The sequence below is a fragment of the Labrus bergylta genome, chromosome 6 (genome assembly GCF_963930695.1).
Source record: "Labrus bergylta chromosome 6, fLabBer1.1, whole genome shotgun sequence".
NCBI lineage: Eukaryota > Metazoa > Chordata > Actinopteri > Labriformes > Labridae > Labrus > Labrus bergylta.
Window position 1 is genome coordinate 9,114,522 of NC_089200.1, and position 19,460 is coordinate 9,133,981.

Below are 19,460 nucleotides of genomic sequence, written 5' to 3' on the forward strand. Positions count from 1 at the left end.
TCTGCATGTTTGACTTGATGACTCATGACTTGAACACCTGATTGTCAAGGTTCTCCTTCACTATGATCTGAACCGAATACAACCTGAGAAATTAAAGGGATAGATACCTAACTGTAAATACTGCATCAAAATCCTTTAAAGACTCAAAGGCATGTTCTCTGGCCTCAGTCAACCTCTGGGAGTTTTCCTCTTCATTCAGCTTCTGCTACAACTCTCACTGGAATTTTACAGCTGTGAGTCAGAGATCTATCCGACTGAGTCTTTGCAGCAGTCAGCTGAATGCGTATCCAAAAGGCATTTAGGAACCTGTACCAGCAGGTCCCCGGCGTCATAGGCGGGCTCCTTTCCTGTCAGTTTTAGGGCGAGTGCTGGAGGTAATGGTGGTTTTTTACAGACAAAGCAAAACACTAAACACTGTCACAGCTCCTCAGAGGACCGGGGATGTTAAAATGCCAAAACATTTGTTTTCAAGGATTCGGTTTAATGAATTTAAAGACCTAATGCAGAATGTGAAGCGGCCCAGAAGGTAAGACTAATGACTGAGTAATAAGTGAGTTAAGTTGATCAGATGTTTCTGTCTTCTAACTTACTTACATTTAAAAAATGGTCTATTGTTTTGCAGAATTGATATTGTTCTGAATCGAAAGAGGTATAAGAAAGACGTCCAGTGCCTTGTGGTGCAAAGAAATTATCATGACACATCTCCTTCAAATGTGAGGTAAACTTAATGGTACCATTTAGATATTTGACTCTTACAGCTTTTTATTGTAATGAAAATGAAAACTCAAATCTGTTTGTTTTATTAGTTGGCGGACTGAACATCAACTCCATTCAACTCTGGAAAAAATGCTTCAGGATAAAAGTAAGAATAATCTATTTTTTGAAAGAATGGGATGCTAGTTTTATGAAAATAAAGAGCTCCAAAATTAATCATGCACAATCATAACTGAAAGAAAATTTAAAACGTGTTTCTGATTGCACACACAATTTAAACAAAGTACTCAAATAAATTATTTCCACCCGTACAGAATATTTAGCAGCTTTTCGTGCGTTCCTGCAGTCGGAGTTCAGTGAAGAAAACATTGAGTTCTGGCTCGCATGTGAAGACTTCAGGTCAACCACCTCATTGGACGACCTTCGCTGGAAAGCCGAGAAGATCTACAAGGAGTTCATTGAGCCAACAGCCTGCAGAGAGGTCAGTGTGCCACGTGTACCCGGGCTGATGGTTCATGATGGACTGATCTAGAGCCAGTAGACAGTGAAAATAAACTCTCTATTTCTCCCAAATTGCTATTGCAAAACATGGGAAAGGATTGTTGCATCAGTATCAGATTGCGCCCCAAATTATGAAGAAGAATAAGTTAAAGACTGACAAAGTGGATGAAGAAACACGGATGACTACAACGTTTCACAACTTCCACTGTCTCTGGTGCTGTATGCTGTAATGTTGGCACACTGAAGTGAAGATATATCCTGTGGGGTGCGGTTGATTTGCATCTTATCAACTCTGAATCCAGATGAGAATCTGTAATTATATAAAATATTTATATGTTTAGCTACTGAACTTTGAGAAACGTAGTGAATTTGTCAATCAAGAACCTAAACTTATTAGCATTTATACAGTCGCTCAACAGCCATGCAGTTCTGCAACAAAGGTCTGCCGTCATTATGTCTTTGTACATTCACATTAATTTCACAACAGCATCATATTATCAGTCTCAGTCACATTGTGTTACGCTGTTGTGGAAGCACAAGACACAGAAGGAGCTCACTGTACACTTTCTTTGCTAATCGTTGCTAAGGTCTGTCCTAACGGGAGACTAATGTTGGGTCTTTGGAAATATTATAACAAAGAGGAAGTCTAAGACCTGTTCTTTTTGTAAAGTGACTTGACAACATTTGTTGAATTAGCACTATACAGACAAAGATTGATGGATTGATTGATACACTCACAGTCAGACATGAACACACACACACTGCGCTGTTCTCCTCCGCTGACTCTGCTGATCCCATCTCGCCCTGTAACGCCTCTGTTTCTACCTCCGATGGCGGTACAGAGGTGGTATCACTTTGTATCCCCATTGACCTCTGTGTCATTCATAGAGAAGGTGGGACGTCCCAGGGGCGTCCAGGGGCGTCCAGGGGAGTCTGGTGGGGTCCTGAGCAAAACTCAATTGGGGGGCCCTCTCTCCTAAAGGCGGTAAAGACGGATAATTCCTCTTCATTTTTCTTTGTTGACGTTCATTGACAAACTTTTGGTTTTCACAGCAATAATGCATACAATTCTCAGCAGGGCAACCAGAGTGAGTGCTGTCAGATGGGGCCCCCTTAGGGAGGCTTCCTACTGTCGTTGCAAAATTTGTACTTTTTGAGTCACTGTTTTGGTTTAAGTTTGTGAGCCCCTAATGGGGTCCCAAGCAGTTTCCTGCTTTACTGTTGTCAAGCAGCGCCTCTAAAAGCACCTTTCATACAACTTAAATGTGATTCAAAGTGGTTGTAGGGCTAGCCGTTTTAATCTGGCTCTCTACTTATGCACAATTTAATAAATATAAAAGGGCACATATACCAAGCACTATAAACCATGGGCTAGAGATCATTTCAACATGCATGGCTCTATCAGACTGTGCTGTAACACAGAGGGAGAGAGAAGAGATGTGTTTTAGCTGGCTGAAAAATCACAAATCCACATCGCAAACCAACAAGGATTTACAAATAATGTTTTACCTGTATATCTCACAGCTTTTGAGCCAACGTCTTGTGTTTGTTTTCTCTCTCTAGATCAATGTTGACTTTCACATAAAAGAGAAGATCAAGAAGTCTTTGGAGGAGCCGAGCCTTTCATGCTTCGATGAGGCCCAAAGACATGTTTATCTGCTGATGGAAAGAGACTCCTGGCCCAGATTCCTGCACTCAGATGCCTACCTAAGTCTCAAGCACAAATCCAGAACTCTTTGGTACATTTAGCTTGACAACAATCAAAACTTGCGCTGTATCAACCATAGACTTTGCATAAGAAGTGGATCTAGCTAAGATGGCCAAAACAATTGGTTTTGTTCTTTCTTGTTTGCATTCGGCCAATGCCTTGTTGTTTCTTTTGTCTTCTTGACTGAGTTAAAACGTTATGTCACACTGTAGATGTGCTGAGAGATGACGTACGGATGAAATGTTGTGGAAAATAATGAAAGTCAAACATTGGAGAAAAGTCATGTGAGGTGGAAAAAAGTCTGTGTATGATGGGAAAAAGAATGATGTCACTATCAGCAGTGTATCGGTGCAAATGTTAGGAGTTCATTGGAAAACAGTATGTGCTACCTGAAAGGTATTGTAAGTTTACGTGGAGTTCAAAGAATGATAGAAAATGAAGATGGTAAAATAAATGGTTTCTGACATGTGGAATAAAATGGTCGTCTTTAAATCAATGGGCAATAAATATATTTTCACAATTTTTTTTCCCTTCCTGTCCAACTTTGGCTATGTTCTCACACATGACGTCCTGTATGACTATTCTTACATTTCTGACTGTTTCCATGCCGTCAGAAGTTGTGAGACAAAGGTTTATATTTGTCTGACTGACTGTCTGACTTGAGAGGTAGAGATGGGCATGAGTCAAAAAGAAAAAAAAAAGAGAACAGTTTCCAGCGTTCACCCAGCAAGGAGATTCTGTTTTTGGTCACATGTTTGATCTATCCTCTAATTAGGTGCAGAGATGACTCCACACACCAGCAATAGGGTTTACCAAACTGGAAAAAAGTAACCCTGCAGTAACCCTTGATCCCACTCAGTTCTGTAAATGGCCTTATTCTGCAGGATAGCGCCTTAAAAAGGAGTACAGAGGCAGCTAATAATAACTCAGGGGCTTAAACGACAACAGTGGAGTCATCAGACAACCTGAGGCGTAACAGATCAGCCTGAATGTGCTGCCTTGTTAGGGGAATAATCTCATCATCTAAAGACAATGATGGCAGAGATACACAACTGCTGTACTTTGGGAAATAACCTGTAAGAGTTATTTCTCTGGGGAAAGTTCACAATGTGTATTGCCAAGAAAACAACAACACACTCCTTAATTACATTAATTCAAAGTTAAGGGTATGCCTTAAATTACATTATAAAGAATTGTTTTATGTCCTCAAAACATTTAATCAAAAAGTACAGAGCCCTTGAAGTCCAGAAAAGTGGAAAAAAAATCAACCTTGTGCGCACATTATAATTATTCTGTGTGGAAAAATTAGATGATATCAACCTCTTTATAAGACAAAAGTCGTTTATTTGCAATCTTGGGGAAAAATGACTACACTACCCACAATCCTAGAGTGCCACAGTGAAGTCTCTAAATGGGGGAGCCTGCTGTTACCATGGAAAACGATTACTGCCTTCGTGAACTTCAGCAAACAAATGTAGAAAGATGTTCTGTGTATTTTAAGAAAGAAGCACACTATCGTTGTTTGGCTCTTGGTATCCCAATGGATTGTGGGATGTGTAGTTCCTTAACTTCAGGAAAAAAAAAATTGACTGACTTTTTCTCAGTTTTTCTAACTTTTGTACGTGTCAAATGTTTAGTCGTCACGAGTATTTGGTTAGTTGGATTGTTTGGTTCCAAGATATAAAATATCCAAAATAGGGTTTTCTGAAATGTCAATGGAGGATTGTATGGGGAAAATGTAAAAAGTTGGCGGTCACTGCTCTATTTGCATTTTAAAGTCCAGACCACAAATAACACAAAACCATTTTTTTTCTGTAGTTTCAAGAAGAAAAAAAAAAACCTGTCTTAACTTTTTATTTTGGGGACAAAAGATCAGCAACAAAATACACAAACATGCAAGTCTTTGGTTTGTATGAGCCAAACGTTTATTGCAAAAGTAAGTACATTTAAAAAAATGTTCTTAAGTGAGATTTTATGAGACTCAAATTAAACTGAGTCAATATTCTGATAAGAAAATGTAGAGCTCACACCCTTATATGTTTTTAAGTAATCTAAGTGCTGTTGGAAATTAGCAATAAACTTTTCTTATTGCTCCGCAGGAGCTTGTATTGTGCCAAGTGCCACAGTTTATTCCGATGTCAAACGTCAGTATGAGTACACTGGGGTGTCAGGGGTTGTTCCTGATAAATGACTGAGGTCTCACGTATCCTGCATCACATGGCGCACTATCCTTCACACACAATCTGTCGCTGTTTTCTCACAACTCAGCGCGGCTACCATGGTTACAAAAAAGGAAGTGAGTACGATAGATGGCACAGTGTTAGTCAAGACCGTCACACTTGGGGAACTTCCCAGATCTGGATGCTGCAGGCTAATGGTCATAGCATTGGTGCTTTCTATACTTCTGTGTTCCTCCATAGAGTCACAATTTTGTAAAAAAAAAAAAAAAAAAAGGGACAGCTTTCAGTTCTCTTTGTTTGGTGTCTATCTGTTACGTTTCAGCACTTGTAACCGTGTTTGGGCAAAGAAGGGGAGCAGCATCAGTGAAGCCAAGCCAAAGGGTAGATTGTGAGAGAATGGCCTGAGGCATCAGATGGGGAGCAGGAAAGAAAAAAAAAACCTACATCACCCTCAGAAAACTCTTTATTTTTGTTCTCCTCAGGTTTTCTGCTGCACTGTATTCTCTTAAACCTGGTATAACTTCAAGTGGCAATGAATGAAACATAACAGAACTGATTCTGGTAGAGTTCAAGGATTAATCAGTATGTTTACATGCAGATGGACAACGCCAATTCATTGGATTAGTCCGACTAAAACTGGATTTTTAAGATGCATGTAAACAAATTAGTTGGACTGGAAATCATACTCGTCAAATTTCTTGAAGTCCAACTATCAAACTCAGAAAACATGGTTGGGGGTGGATTTACATCAATAAGGCTTGATTGGACTCAAACTGGACTAGGTGTTCTGCGCATTCTCAACAGTCCCTGCACCGCGCTTTGACCAGGAAGTTGAAGAGTGTAAATGTGTAGCATAGCAGTAGGCGTGTCAATGTCTGCCTTTGGATATCACCATAAGCTAAAGGGATTACATCCATCACATTTGTACCAACAGTTAAGCTAAGAGTAAACCCAAATGTACAAAGCTGTAAATGTGTCCATGTGTTCAGTGTTCGACATACAACATGTTTGCGGCTAGTTAACTTATTCACAAGGTAAACCATAAAAAGGTCCAAATGTAACAAGTTGAAAGGGGTCATATCTACCTTCTGTAGTAGAGTCAGATACTATTTGGCAATTTTTGTCTGTCAATTAATCGATTCAGCACTTGAAGTGGGACAAGGACAGTAGTTCAATTAAAAGGTCTAAATCAAGCTCTAAATAGGCTACTTACTGAGTGGTTATATGGAAATAACTTATTGGGTTTGAGGCGCTATACACAAAAAAATTAGTGCAACTGGCAAGTTGACTTAAAAAGGCATTTCTAATGTTTTTTTGTGTTAGGACGCCTTTTGGGGACGACATAAGCCTAAGAAGGAGTGTTGTTTGCATTCAACAAATGAAAGGTGGTAAAATCAATGGTTGTTGGCCTTTCACTGTAATACGTTCTGTATATTGTCTCATTTTTATTTTAAATGCACAGATTTTTAACTGTGTAAAGCACTTTGAGTTGCTCTTTGTATGAATGGCGCTCTTTAAACATGCCTTTCCTTTCCTTGGTAGCTCTGGATTATATTTGTTTAGCATCATTTGTCAAGTCAAGTTGGTCTCTGGTCGTAAAAATTGGCTTTGGCGTCCTTTGATCTTTATGAGCATTTGACTACAAACTGTCTGTGACGCTAACACTTTTGCACAGCAGCCAAAGACCTCTGATGGTTGGATGGTGTTCAAATATATACATAATAACGTAGGTCACACTATGTGAACATCATTCCTTCAGAGGCTAAAGCCGCTTTTATTGACTGATATTTATAAAGCTGTGTTGAGCAGCCAAAAACAAGCGGCATAATGTGTCTCAGAGTAAGACGTGATGAAAACCTTCCAACCAATAAGAAGTCAGAGACTTCCTCTTGAATCCACTATAGCAGCTTTCAACAATATATTTGAGCAATGAAGCTGTTTTCACACGTTTTAACTCCTGACCCTGAAATCTTTCTGAGTTGGTCTCAGAGGGCAGAACATGATGTAAAGAGTAACCACTATTACTTAGGCGCTATTCTGTGTTGTTTGGTATGCAAAATATTTCTGGTTAAGGAATCAGTATGATTCAATTCAAGCACTTTTCAAATAATTAAACAACATATGAAACATCTTCATGGACACATATTCAACCTTTTAACTTTCAGAAACCAACAACAAAACCCCTCATGATGCGATTAGCAAGCTATCTTAAAAAAGTGAGCTTAGTTTGAACTTCTTTCTTCAAGATTTTCTGAAAGCTCCTGTGAGGAATTTTCAGGTTATGTTGATTTTGGCGCCTCCTGTGGACAAAGTGGTGGCATTTATCTCTGAGCGGATCTTCTTCTGCACATGTCTTGGTAGTAGAAATCTTTGTTTCTAAAGTCAAATGGCTCACTCATTATAAAAAGTTGCTGTGAAAATGTAAGAAAAAGGCCATTTCTGTACATTTTCCTGACCCAGTGGCAGTGATTAGAGGCAATTCAAAATTAAACCATGGAAATTGTCAAAATGGTCACTGACAGTCTTGTTGGCTTTTGAAGGTCATATAGAGTTATCAGTATTAATTTCAGTCTTTAACCTGACCAGATAAAAACTCCTCATAGGGGCTTTAAGTTCTTCACAAATCTACTTCTGTTACTTATCAGGTTATAAAACCAAGGGTAACACTGTGATCGCCCTGAAGCAGAAACTATCCTAAAGTATGTGCTGTTATCAAAATTCAAACATCTCCTCTTTACTTACAGGCTTGGCCGTGAAGAAGTGCTATTTTAAACACTTTTTTCCCTTTAGACATGGCTTGGAACAACACTTTGTACACTAAGCATGCCCCCGCCTTCAAGATAAGACAAAAGTTCAGGATGGGATGTGGAAGCCTATAAATTCCCACAGCTCGTTTCTTCAGCAGCCTCTACAACGCCAGACAAAATAAATCATGGAACAGCACTGATTTGGAGGACACATACAATGTCAAAGGTCATTGCTACTAAAGCTAATTTCAGCTAACGCTAGTCACTCGCCAAGAAACTGTCCAGTTCACTAGAAGTTCTCACACCAAGACTGAATTTCTGGCCAAGCCGGGTTGTTTCTCTTCACCCCTTACTACCCCACCAGACAATTTAACAACCGACAGCCCCAAATGTAAAGGCAGCAGTCTGTCAAATGACAATAAGTTGACATTGGTATTAAAAGTCATGTTCGTTAGGCATTCTGACCTCTTCAGTAATCAGCTTTAGAAGAGCTTCAACCTTGAACGAGAAACTGGTAAAACGCTATCTCCCCCCTAGAACACAGAAAACCTGGTTAAGCATTAAAGCAGGTTAGCCACAAATGTAGAAATTGCAATCCCTGTGATAATATGTCAAATACCAGCTAATTTACAGATGTTACATCAGTTCTTAATACAGTAATAGGTCTATAGACTTGTGTGTCCATGTGGTTGGAAGACATCGGTAGAACTAAACGTAAACTGAAGGCAACATTGGCTGAACACTATCGTGCCATTGGAACTGGCAAACCACAATATCCCATGGCTTTATAGTATAAAGAGGCTCATCATGCCAGCTGCAACTCTTATAAAAATATCAGGTATGGATCACATACCAAGCTCAATAAAAGGTGGAGATGAATCTAAAAAAAAACTCTTAAAAAGACAGTCTTGTTGGATATAGACGTTTAAAACAAAGCTATATCCAGGTCTCGATGGTGAACTGGACTTCTCTCCTGTCCTCTCGTTTGGGATTTCTGACTTATTTTTCAACTATTTTGCTTGTACATTAATTTCTAATGGGTAACCTATTTACTTCAACATGTGACTATACTGATCATGTGACATGTGTGTAAATCTGGAAAGGAAGTAGATTGGCGACCATTTGGTACCTGCCCTCCCCCATGGAGGCCTGAATTGGCGAAACAAGTTGATAGGTTTTTTTTAAGTGTGTAGCCCTGATGAATAAAAGGCTTTTTATTCACTACCCCTCTGAGTGCCTCTGACCTCTTCAATAACTTCTAAGTTGGAAAGACCTGGAGTTAAGAAGAGCAGCAGAGGGAAAGTTGACCTTTCTGACCATCTCTATTTTTTTTTTATACAATATGATGTGAATTAACTTTGCATGAATGTCCATGAACATCATTAAACAAGTTATTAAGAAACTCTTCTAAGAGCACAATTCAGATTTATCTAAAACCTCTTGAAGGGGTTGTAAGGGTGGGCCTTTGGTCGTCCCTTTTGGGGGTTTTCACAGCCTTTCCACTGTTGTACATTTGCTTGTATGTAAAATATAGAGTCCCGGTTGCATATTGTACCCATCATAAAATGTTTTCAGAACATGTAGAAAGGAAAAAAAGCAGAAACTTTGTGGCTGAAACATGAGCAGTCATGATGTGACATTCTGACAATTATTCTAACTTCCTGTCTCTTTCCTGAGTCTCTGTTGCAATCAATTTGCCGTTTCCTCTTTCTCACATACGGCCCTATCCTTGCGTTGCATTAATTTTCACCACACTTATGAATTTCCCTCTGTTGGACCGGTAAATGTTGAAGTGGTAAAGATCCAAAGGCAACAGTCCATCCATTCGTCTTAAACTGGCTTCACTTTTCCAACCTACCAAAACACACAGTGTGTGAAGGTCACGATTTGCCTTTTACAGTCACTGTTACTGTAATTTGCATCTGTTCGGCTGCCAGACTAAAAATAATATGAACACAGCATGCTTGGTGTTTAGCTCATCCATATAGGAGGAGGGGGAAGATCTGCTGCAGCAGAAGGAAGAGGAAAGGACGCAGAACGACTTAATAGGGAGTAAGGCATCGGAGGAGGGAGGCACACATGCAGTACAGCGTGCGTATGTGTTGATTCTGACAGCGAGGTGGGAGGAGAGGGGGAACAGGAGGAGGGGGAGGAGGAAGGGGTGCTTCCTCTTCAGTCTAGGGCTGAGCTGCTGATCTATCCCAGTAGTCCGTAGCAACAGGAAACCTCGGTATAAAAAGCGGCGTCGCAGGGGGAACCCTCCTAAGAGTCTCTCAGCCGCAGCATGACCAGGACGAAGAGCCTGAGAGTTCGGACTTAACAAAACAATGCCCAGCCTAATCGTCGAACCACTCAACACACAAGAGTTCATCATGGACAGAGATGACAGGAAGAGAAACAAGAACATGTGAGTGAAACTTTTGTTTTGTCGCTGATGTGGGGTTGCCGGTGAATCTGTTTTTTTGCTTTTTTTTTCGGTTCTCACGACTAAGCTTTCAGACACGAGCACACAGGGAATATGATGGATGGATGCTTCATCCTGAAAATAGCTTAAGTTAATAATGTCATCTAACTTTACATCCTCACATGCTCCCTCTTTTTTTTAATCACTAACATGCCAAACATGCTTTAACAGATTCACCCAACGCTAATTGAACTGCACTAAATCCTGTAGGCATATAAATATATATATATATATATATTCATGTATTTCTTATCTCTACACAGTGGAAAGAACTTTATGTGCCGACTCCAAGGCATGTTCTCACACTCATCAAGCTCTGAGAGGTAAGAGGACTTATGGAGTGTTTTGCATACATTTCAGTTTTAAAATAGCCAGCCTGCTCCTATCATTTCCATCTATGGCATCATGAAAGGATTCAAATGAACTACAGACACCATGTTTGCTTTGGCACAGCACACAGGCATGCCAACAAGATCCCATGGTTGGACATTTTTGTACAAAATTTGATAAGCACATCTGCTATGTTTTCTTGATTAGACGGCTCCCGTGTCCTTGCAGCTCACCCCACACAGCTTTATTTTATTTTTTTTACCCCCAAATCGGATTCTGATCGAGTAATCAAGCTTAAATTCTCTCTCAGCAGGCTAACTTTAGAAGACACCCAACAATGGTCACAGTCACTGGATCGGCTTCTGGAGTCTAAATGTAGGTTGACTTTCCCCTCGAGGACAATAATGCTGCAGAAACAGTACATCATGTTTGTGTGGAAAAGAGTTTGAAGAGGATGCTTGATCTTTTAAAAAACACAACGCTTTGTGTGTTTTCTTTACTTTCCCTTTAGATGGTCTGGCTACTTTTCGCAACTTCCTCAAATCTGAATACAGCGATGAAAATATTGAGTTCTGGCTCACCTGTGAGGACTATAAGAAGATCAAGTCTTCATTCAGGATGTCCTCCAGAGCTAAGAAGATTTATGAGCAGTTTGTCAAAGCAGAATCTCCTAAAGAGGTAACTTGTAGTTAACACACTGATGCTTACGTCTTTAAATCCTGTTTCATCAGATTATAAATCAGGATGTATGGTGAGCACTGACAGATGCTGAATCTCTGATCTTGTCTCGCTCCTGGCTAAAATCCCCTCATTCCAACCTATCCGTCTCATTCCAGATCAACATCGACTATCACACCCGAGAGCAGATCAAAAGAAGCGTCAAGTCTCCCAGCCTGCACTGCTTCGACGAGGCTCAGAAGATGGTTTACGGGCTGATGGAAAGAGACTCGTACCCGCGGTTCCTCCGCTCTGACATTTATAGAACTCTCCTGGAAAACCTTTCTGCTGATGCTGCGAAGGGTTGAGAAGCATGGCCCCAGGTGGGGGAGGGGGAGAAAGAGAGAGAATGGACTTAAAAACCCCATAACTGGAATGTTTGAGCTCCTTCAGGAGGAAGGACTGAACACAAAGAAGGAAGGAGGGTCGCGCCGCCCGCCCCACGGACACACAGCGGACACACACCTCAGAGGCGACATTAGATCCTGAAGCAAAAGATGGAGGATCCCCACACTGAGAACTTCACACCTGAGGGTCATGGAACAGACAAATTAAACGGACCAACCGTATTGAAAAGGATCCCACAGTGTGATTGCACTGGATGAATCGGTGTACGCAGGCCCCTTGAACACTTTTCAAGGCGCCCGCTCTGACGGCAAAGCTGCGAAATCACAACCGTGCAGCGGACCTCCTTTGGCCTTCTTTGCAGAGGTGTTTCCTGTGCAGAAAAAGATAGTGGCTGTGTGATGCAATGGTCACATTTCATTAGCTGTGTTTGTGAGAGAGAATTTAGCTGTAGTTTTTTTTAAGTGCTACTGAATAGAATAAGCTTTCACAATAAGAGTTGGCCAATTATCTAACAACAGCACTTAGGAAGCCAACAGGTCCAAAGCAGAACTGGGACTCAAAAAGCGATGTGTCATCATTAGTACAGGGTTGCAGAAGACCACTTAGTTCTGCAAGAGGCAATCTGGGACACTTTGAAAGGAGAATTTTCTTCATTTGTTTAATTGGACAAATTTGGGATTTAAAAAAAAAAAACTGATACTTTTTGGATTTAAGCTTCCCAGGAGTGATTTATGAGCCAACGTTTGATGTCTTTATCACTTTAAACAAAAACGTAAAAGTAGATTTTATTGAGATTGAAATACAGGATGGATACATTTTTAACTGTGCACCTTTTTTTTCTGTGAGGAAGTGGAACTAAACTCTGCACTACAGCAACTAAGAAGTTCCCAATTTTATACAGCCGTGACGTCTTACTGAATCCCATAGCACGGTGAAGACTGCTGGCCGTTATTTTAGTCGAAAACCCTGTTCTTACAGCACTTAAGTGTCAAGAAGTTGTGACTTCATGTATGAAACTATTTGAGTGGAATTATTATACAGATAGAACGTATCACCTTGCATGATAGGATGTTGAAACTCTTTGTACACTCTGAGAATAAGCCTTACTTACTGCTTCCAAAAGCATGGTGTTTGAATGTATTCTTTGGAGTCAATAGTTAACTTAAACAGTGTATTATTTATTGTTCATTGTCACCATTTGAGTACAAAGTTTGTTGCAGTGTTGAAGTGCTTGTTAAAATGTTAAAGGTTTCAAAGATATTAAATTATTTAAATTGCAGTTTGGCACAAAGGGATTTTCTTTACATCCACACTCCCACTCTGTAGTTTCTACTTGCGCTTACATTGACATAGACTGCACCATTGTATTAGAAAATGAATGCCATGTTTGCATAAAGATTGTCTGTTATATGTTTAAAGTAGTGCTCTTTTGCACAAGTATGGAAACATGAGGGCTGTGCCAAGTTCTGTTGGGTTGAAAAATGATTTTCACTACAGAGCAGTCGTTGGTGAGAGTAAGCACTCAATCGTAACAAGTGTGTATATATAGTAAATTTATCACAAATGCTGCTCCGGGTCTTTCACATTCCAACAGTTTAGGCTTTACAATGACAAACCTGTGAAGCCCAAGCAGCAACCTCAGGTCTTGAAAAATGAAGCCAACGCTGAAGTGCAAAATCCTGCAGTTCCTCGAGTGTCCACTTGAGGCTTGCTGCAGGAACACCAGAAGTCACATACACACAACAGGCAAAAGGTCGGTGTTACTGCATTCATTAACATGTTTACAGCCTGATACAAAAAACTAAATAGTTCTGAATAGTTCTTGTCATCCCCGGCACAGACTTTTCTTTAAAAGATTTTATGAATGATACGTGTTATCCATAGTTAGGTTCGTGTCTGACATGATTTACAGGTGGGTGTGATGTAACGGTTCTTTAAGAAGCTTAAAACCCGCCTCAGCTCCAGCTCTCAGCCTGTCGTTATGTTGACTGAAAGTTAGGTTGAGACAGGATTTCCAGCATGGCGGCTGCTGCCGATGAGGCTCCGGAGCCCCCTTCAGGAACAGATGTGTGACATCACTCAGACATCGTCCATTTATTTTTACAGTAGTAGCCCTAATCAGGAAGGCAAACAGTGAGAATACTCATAGTACCAAAATATTCATCTTGATCACTTTGCATTTCTGTTGTTGAACAGATGTCACAAGTAAAAAATGTTCTTCGAGAAATTAATGAAGGAAATTGTGTGTTGGGAGTTTCCTGTTATGCTTTTCTTTTATCACTGAAAAGCATCTGTTGGCTCGAAAGTTAACTGCACAAGCGAGCTGTTCTGTTTTAGAAACAGGAAGCTCCCAGAATCAGTCTCTTATGAAATCAGACATTGTGAGAAGTGAGATTCAGTCTGAAATGCACCTATGATGTCAAATGAAAAAAAAAAAGCACAAACAATATAATTGGCTTTTGTTATTGGTTTAATTTGGTAAAAGTCATTTTGAATGGCAAAGACTTCGTTTAGAGCAGAGATTTCCATTAATGTCTTGTACAGCATTGGGAGTAATGCTAACTACTCCACTACTATTTGCGTATAACTAATAGTGTAAATAGTTACTTTTCAAAGTCAATAACGGCGTTACAATTACAGAAATTTAGAAGCACTCTTTATGTTACGGGAACTAGCCGACAACATGAGATTAAGGTCGATTCAGCGGGCGAGGTCATGCTAACGTCAGCACAGTAGCATCCTGGGAGAAAGAATATCATACTCAGCAAACACACACACACACACACACACACACACACACACACACAGGCTGAAGATCATTCAGACGTTAGCTTTCTGCCTGTCTATGTGCAGACACGCTTCTAACTTAGACCCAAGTGTAGCTAACGTTAGCTCGGCAGACCAAGGAGGAGCCCCTCCATCCAAACAGACAAGTCTTTAATTTAAATAAACGCCTTCCTCCACGACCTGTGAGCCGGGACTTGACAGACTGATGGTAAAATATGCTGTTGACAATATGCTTCCTATCAGCCATTGAGTCTGTTACCTTCAGAGAACTAATTAGCAAAATACCTACAGTACGTATTGAAAATGGCTATGATGGGTTATGAAATTTGTGCACAATAATTCCAGTATTAAACAACAAAACAAAAACAAACAGCAACCTCTGGTGTTGATAAATTAATTATTAATTATTAATTTATCAACACCACCAACGCCAATGCGGAAGTGCAAAATCCTGCAGTATGGGAGTGTCCGCTCGAGGCTGGCTCCAGATACACACCGTATTCAAAAAAACAGTTGTTACAGCAGAAATGAACATGTTTACAGCCTGGTCGAAGAAAAATGAAAATGGTCAGGGCGCCTCCCATGTATGGAGGCTGTAGTTCTCCAAGCGGGTGGCCCAGGTTCAAATCCAGCCTGTGGCTCCTTTCCCGCATGTCATTCCCTGCTCTCTCTTCCTGATTTCCAACCTTATCCACTGTCCTATAGCTCCATTAAAGGCACAAAAAGCCAAAAAATACATCTTTAAAAAAAAAAAATGAAAATGGTCTGAATACCTCTTGTCTTGATCGGCACACACTGTACGATGGGTTGATATTTTGATTACTCATCCACTTATATTTTATGAAGTTCAAGCGTTATTCACAATAAGGTGTAAAGCTGACCTGATTGACAGGTGAGCGTGGTGTAACTGTTTGTCAGGAGGCTTAAAACCCGCTTAAGCTCCAGCTCTTAGCCTTGTCGTTAGGTTGACTGAAAGTCAGGCTGAGACAGCATTTCCAACATGGCGACTGCCATCCATTGGGCTCCAGTGGTCAACCAATCAGTTTCTTTGACGGAGTTCAAATTGGCTCAAGATTACGATTGTGAATAAATCATATTTCAACTTTTGGTTTGATTAATAAATCCACACCGTTTTGCTCAACCAGCGAAGAATGGGAAATTTCCTGTGGGGACTTCCAGGTGAACGTGATGCTAATCATCATGAATCTACTCCAGATGTCACAACAACTAAAGCAAATACAGGAACTCAGCTTGACCTGTACAGCAGTTTGTAATGAAGAGAGCCACATCCTGTGTGTCCTGGTTTTTCTGCAGTTGCCACAATCTACACCAAACACAGATCACAGCTGGACTTTAAAAATTAACTAAGAGTGGCAAACTCACAGCTGCAACCCAGAATTGAGAAGACCTGTAGCACAAACCAAGCCCACAGTAGTCGTTGATTGCAGGACTGGAAGTATCAATCTGAAAAGACGATTTTGATGAATCTTTTAACCAGGGTTGCCAGATCTCGCGAGAGAAACAAGCAACCAGCTCTATGGAAACAAGCCCAAAACAAGCGAAATGGCTCCTCAAATAAGTAAAATGAAGCCAAACAGGTTACCTAACCTACCACATACCAAGGACACGGGGTTGTGGACGGATCCTGGAAATGGACAAACTATCGCGATCGTGTTTGGCTTACTGTGGAGAGTTGGGAGTGAATCAGTAGTGGTTCATACAGGTAGCAAAGCAAGCCCAAACAAGCAACTGCACTTTAGAAAACAAGCCCAAAAACCAGCAACCCGCGACTGACAATATTTGCAAGCGACTTTACAGGAAAAACAAGCCCAAAGTTGCTTATAACAAGCAGACCTGGCAACACTGCTTTTAACTTGAGGTAGTTGTTCAACTTCAGAGAGTCAGGAGTTAAAATCTGTCAAGCAATGACTTTTATATCATGTTCAGTATCACTTTTAATTACTTCCTCTGTAAAAGACACTTATTTTGAAGTTGCTGTTCTGTACTTTTGTTCTCGACAATGTTTGAGATACATTCTAAAAAATAGAGGAATGTGTTGGAGAGTCGGTCAAAGAGTGTGACTGACACTATGTGTAGATGTTACTGTGTTGTTGTGCATGGTGAGCTGTCACGGTTCGAGTTTGTTTCATAGTTTCTCTATGTGTTGTTTGCCACTCCCACCTGCCTGCCTCTCTGCGCATAGATTCTCCTCACCTGGTCATTCCCCTCACACACCTGTTCACTAACCCCCTGCCAGATTGTCTCAGTGCGTTGCCCTAGCTTTCTAGCATTTCTGTTCTAGTAAATATCTTGATCTTTTGACCTATAGCATGGATTTGAGAGTTGGGATTTTGTCTCAGCCTGACCCCTCTCACTCTGTTTGCCTGCCTGGATTTGTATCGTTGTATTTTTTTTTCAGTAAAGACTGCTGCTAGTGGGGCCTTTTATACCTTGTCTAATGGACTCTTGAGTCTGGCATTAAAGATGATGATGATATACTGTGACAGTGAGGGGTGACAGGGCTTTCAAATATTTTCAACTGCCAACTGTGGGCCCGGCAGAATAAAGTCTGGGAATCACTGGTACAAGTTCAAACAGAAAATGAGAACAAATGAATCCTCGCACTAGTTCATGCAGGACATGGACATGCTTCTGCCGGCAGAAGGCAGCTTCAATTATTGCATCTGATTTAACCATTTAACCACAACTTCCTTCTCACTGATCTATGCTACACCAATTCTGCTCACATTGCACTGCTGATGGCAAAGCTCCTCCTCCTTTCAAACCGAAAAGGTTTAGGTCCACCCTCAGAGGGGGGTTGGTTTAGCATTGCTTCCCTGGAAAGCCGGGGAATGCTGCTTGGCTAACCCAGGGAGTATCAAGAGAGCAGATCAAAGTTTGACTGTGTTTTGCAATAAATCTATGATGAGAGTGTCCTGGTCCTACATCTGGCATCATACCTAACAGACAAAAGTGGCAGGGGTAGCAATGTTCTTGTTTGTGTAAGTAAAAGATTACCTTCCCATAAGGTCCCCCAAATGTAAAGCTTTTCTTTAACAGTTTGACACTAATGATGAAAATAGATTCATTGAATAGTTCATAAACAGGACAGTGACTCCTTGTGCTGTCAGCTTTTTTGGTTATTGACAGTATAGGCCTATATTTCTTTATTCCAGACTAAAAGTTTTTGGACACTTCTGGCCTGGCTGTGTGCAGTCACAGCCAAATGTCTCCTGGCTTTGGCTGTTTCCAAAGCAATAAAGAACACTAAAGTGTGCTTCTAATATGTTTTTGGGGTTATGATTGTTCCATTATGTTGTTGACTGACTCATTGTCTCCCTGTGGATCAATGAATTTTAAGCTTTTACTACTCTAAAGCGGTTTTCACTTAATTAAGCGCTCTTGAAAATCTTTTTCCGTCCAACTTGACACATGCTTGCAGTGAGCTCCGTTGAAAATAGACTCGCAGCAAATTTGAAACCAAGCAGAGCGTAGCGGCGTTGCTGGAACAGGAGCATTGACTAGAGGTCGCAGCAAACGGCGGCATAGTGCGCCAGACTGACAGACATCGGTGTGCAGGCGTGCGTATGTGGAAAAAATTGGCATTGAGTGAAACATTCAGCTGTTTGCCTTCACACATACAGCTCACCCTTAAAAAATGCTGGAGGTTTTCAGGGGCGTGTGAACAAGGTTTAAGTGGCCAACTATGATTTTCATCATAGCAATGACTAAAAGCATGAAAACTTGTAAGACTAAAGGAATAAACAAATACACAAAGAAGGATTTTTACACTGGCTATGCACTGTGCAGAGTTTGACACACAGTGGGGTCACAACACAACCTTTTTACTGCTGCTGGTCTCTGTGTTTTTGTATTTTAAGTATGGTCTATTCGTCTTTTACTGTAGCTAAATAAGTTAGGCGCTGCCTAACACTCATAAATTTGCATACAGTATCCTGAAACGTGCCAAGACGAACATCAATCATGCTCCGCCTTTTGGACAACACGAGGAATGAAACGTGACTAAGAAACCCAACTCCAAAGACAGTCCTTTCTTTGTTTTCGGTGGTTTCCTGGAGCTTTCATTGCAGCGTTTATTAACACTGTTGGATTAACTGTCTGTGTAAATGTCTGTGTAATGCAATAAGAGACAATGGGCTTAATGAAAAAAAACAATGACAAACGTGTTCTCACACCTGATGCCTTGTAATCAAAGGTCACTAAGATTTGGGAGGGAGGTTGAAACAGTGGAATTTTTACCCCTATGGTAGTGTTGAAGTCAAGACCAGACTAACCGAGACCGGACTGATCCAAGGCAGAGACAAGACCAGGACATTTAGGGATCAATACCGAGTCAAGACTGAGACTATAAATATCAATAAAACCTCATCATATTGTGGACAGCGGGCATGTCACTCACTTAGACGGTAACACTGGGAAGGTTAAGGCCGTAACACCGGGGGCTAAAAATCAAACTACAAATGAATAAAAGTTATTTGTTCTTTTTGAAAGGAGTGATTTCCTTCCAATCACAGTAATGACGTGAAAAAAAATAGCAGATCAGTGGTGGTCTTGACCGGTCTTGATTTAAAATCTAGAATCCGCCCAGTGTGAGACCGAGACAAGACCGAGTAAAGATGCTTTCGATTACGAGACGAGACTGAGACCTTCAAAAAGTGGTCTCGAGACCGGTCTCGAGACTACAACACTTCCCCTATGGTAAAGTCAGCATGAAAAGATCACTGCATTACACATTCAATACAAACACATAATGTGAAATTTATATATTTCTAATTTTAAAGAATTTAAAGTCAATGATCACCAAAAGCTTTTCTAATTATGTCCTCAAGAGGACTTACATTTCATAGATAAACCTGAGATGTGATTTGCATTGGACAGAAAAAGCAGGAATCCGTCCCCCATCTCCCCACACACACACACACACACACACACACACACACACA

General features: G+C 40.6%; 2 protein-coding genes across 5 annotated transcripts; both read left to right on the forward strand.

Annotated features, from left to right (window-relative positions):
• The first annotated feature begins 296 nt into the window (after window positions 1-296).
• LOC109986580 (regulator of G-protein signaling 21-like) lies at window positions 297-3,443 on the forward strand. The gene is made up of 5 exons (XM_020637292.3): window positions 297-526; window positions 623-718; window positions 807-862; window positions 1,029-1,195; window positions 2,779-3,443. Exons 1-5 carry the CDS (start codon window positions 378-380, stop codon window positions 2,962-2,964), a joined length of 654 nt encoding a protein of 217 aa, XP_020492948.3. The 5' UTR covers window positions 297-377; the 3' UTR covers window positions 2,965-3,443.
• Window positions 3,444-10,023: 6,580 nt separating this feature from the next.
• LOC109986553 (regulator of G-protein signaling 1) lies at window positions 10,024-12,988 on the forward strand. 4 transcript variants are annotated; one of them, XM_020637260.3, is made up of 5 exons: window positions 10,024-10,257; window positions 10,578-10,637; window positions 10,958-11,019; window positions 11,156-11,322; window positions 11,481-12,988. In XM_020637260.3, exons 1-5 carry the CDS (start codon window positions 10,178-10,180, stop codon window positions 11,667-11,669), a joined length of 558 nt encoding a protein of 185 aa, XP_020492916.1. In that variant the 5' UTR covers window positions 10,024-10,177; the 3' UTR covers window positions 11,670-12,988. The 4 variants fall into 4 exon arrangements, with proteins under 4 accessions (XP_020492916.1, XP_020492917.1, XP_020492918.1 ...); XM_020637259.3 differs by having other exon boundaries at window positions 10,027-10,257; window positions 10,955-11,019; XM_020637261.3 differs by lacking the exon at window positions 10,578-10,637 and having other exon boundaries at window positions 10,955-11,019.
• Window positions 12,989-19,460: the final 6,472 nt, after the last annotated feature.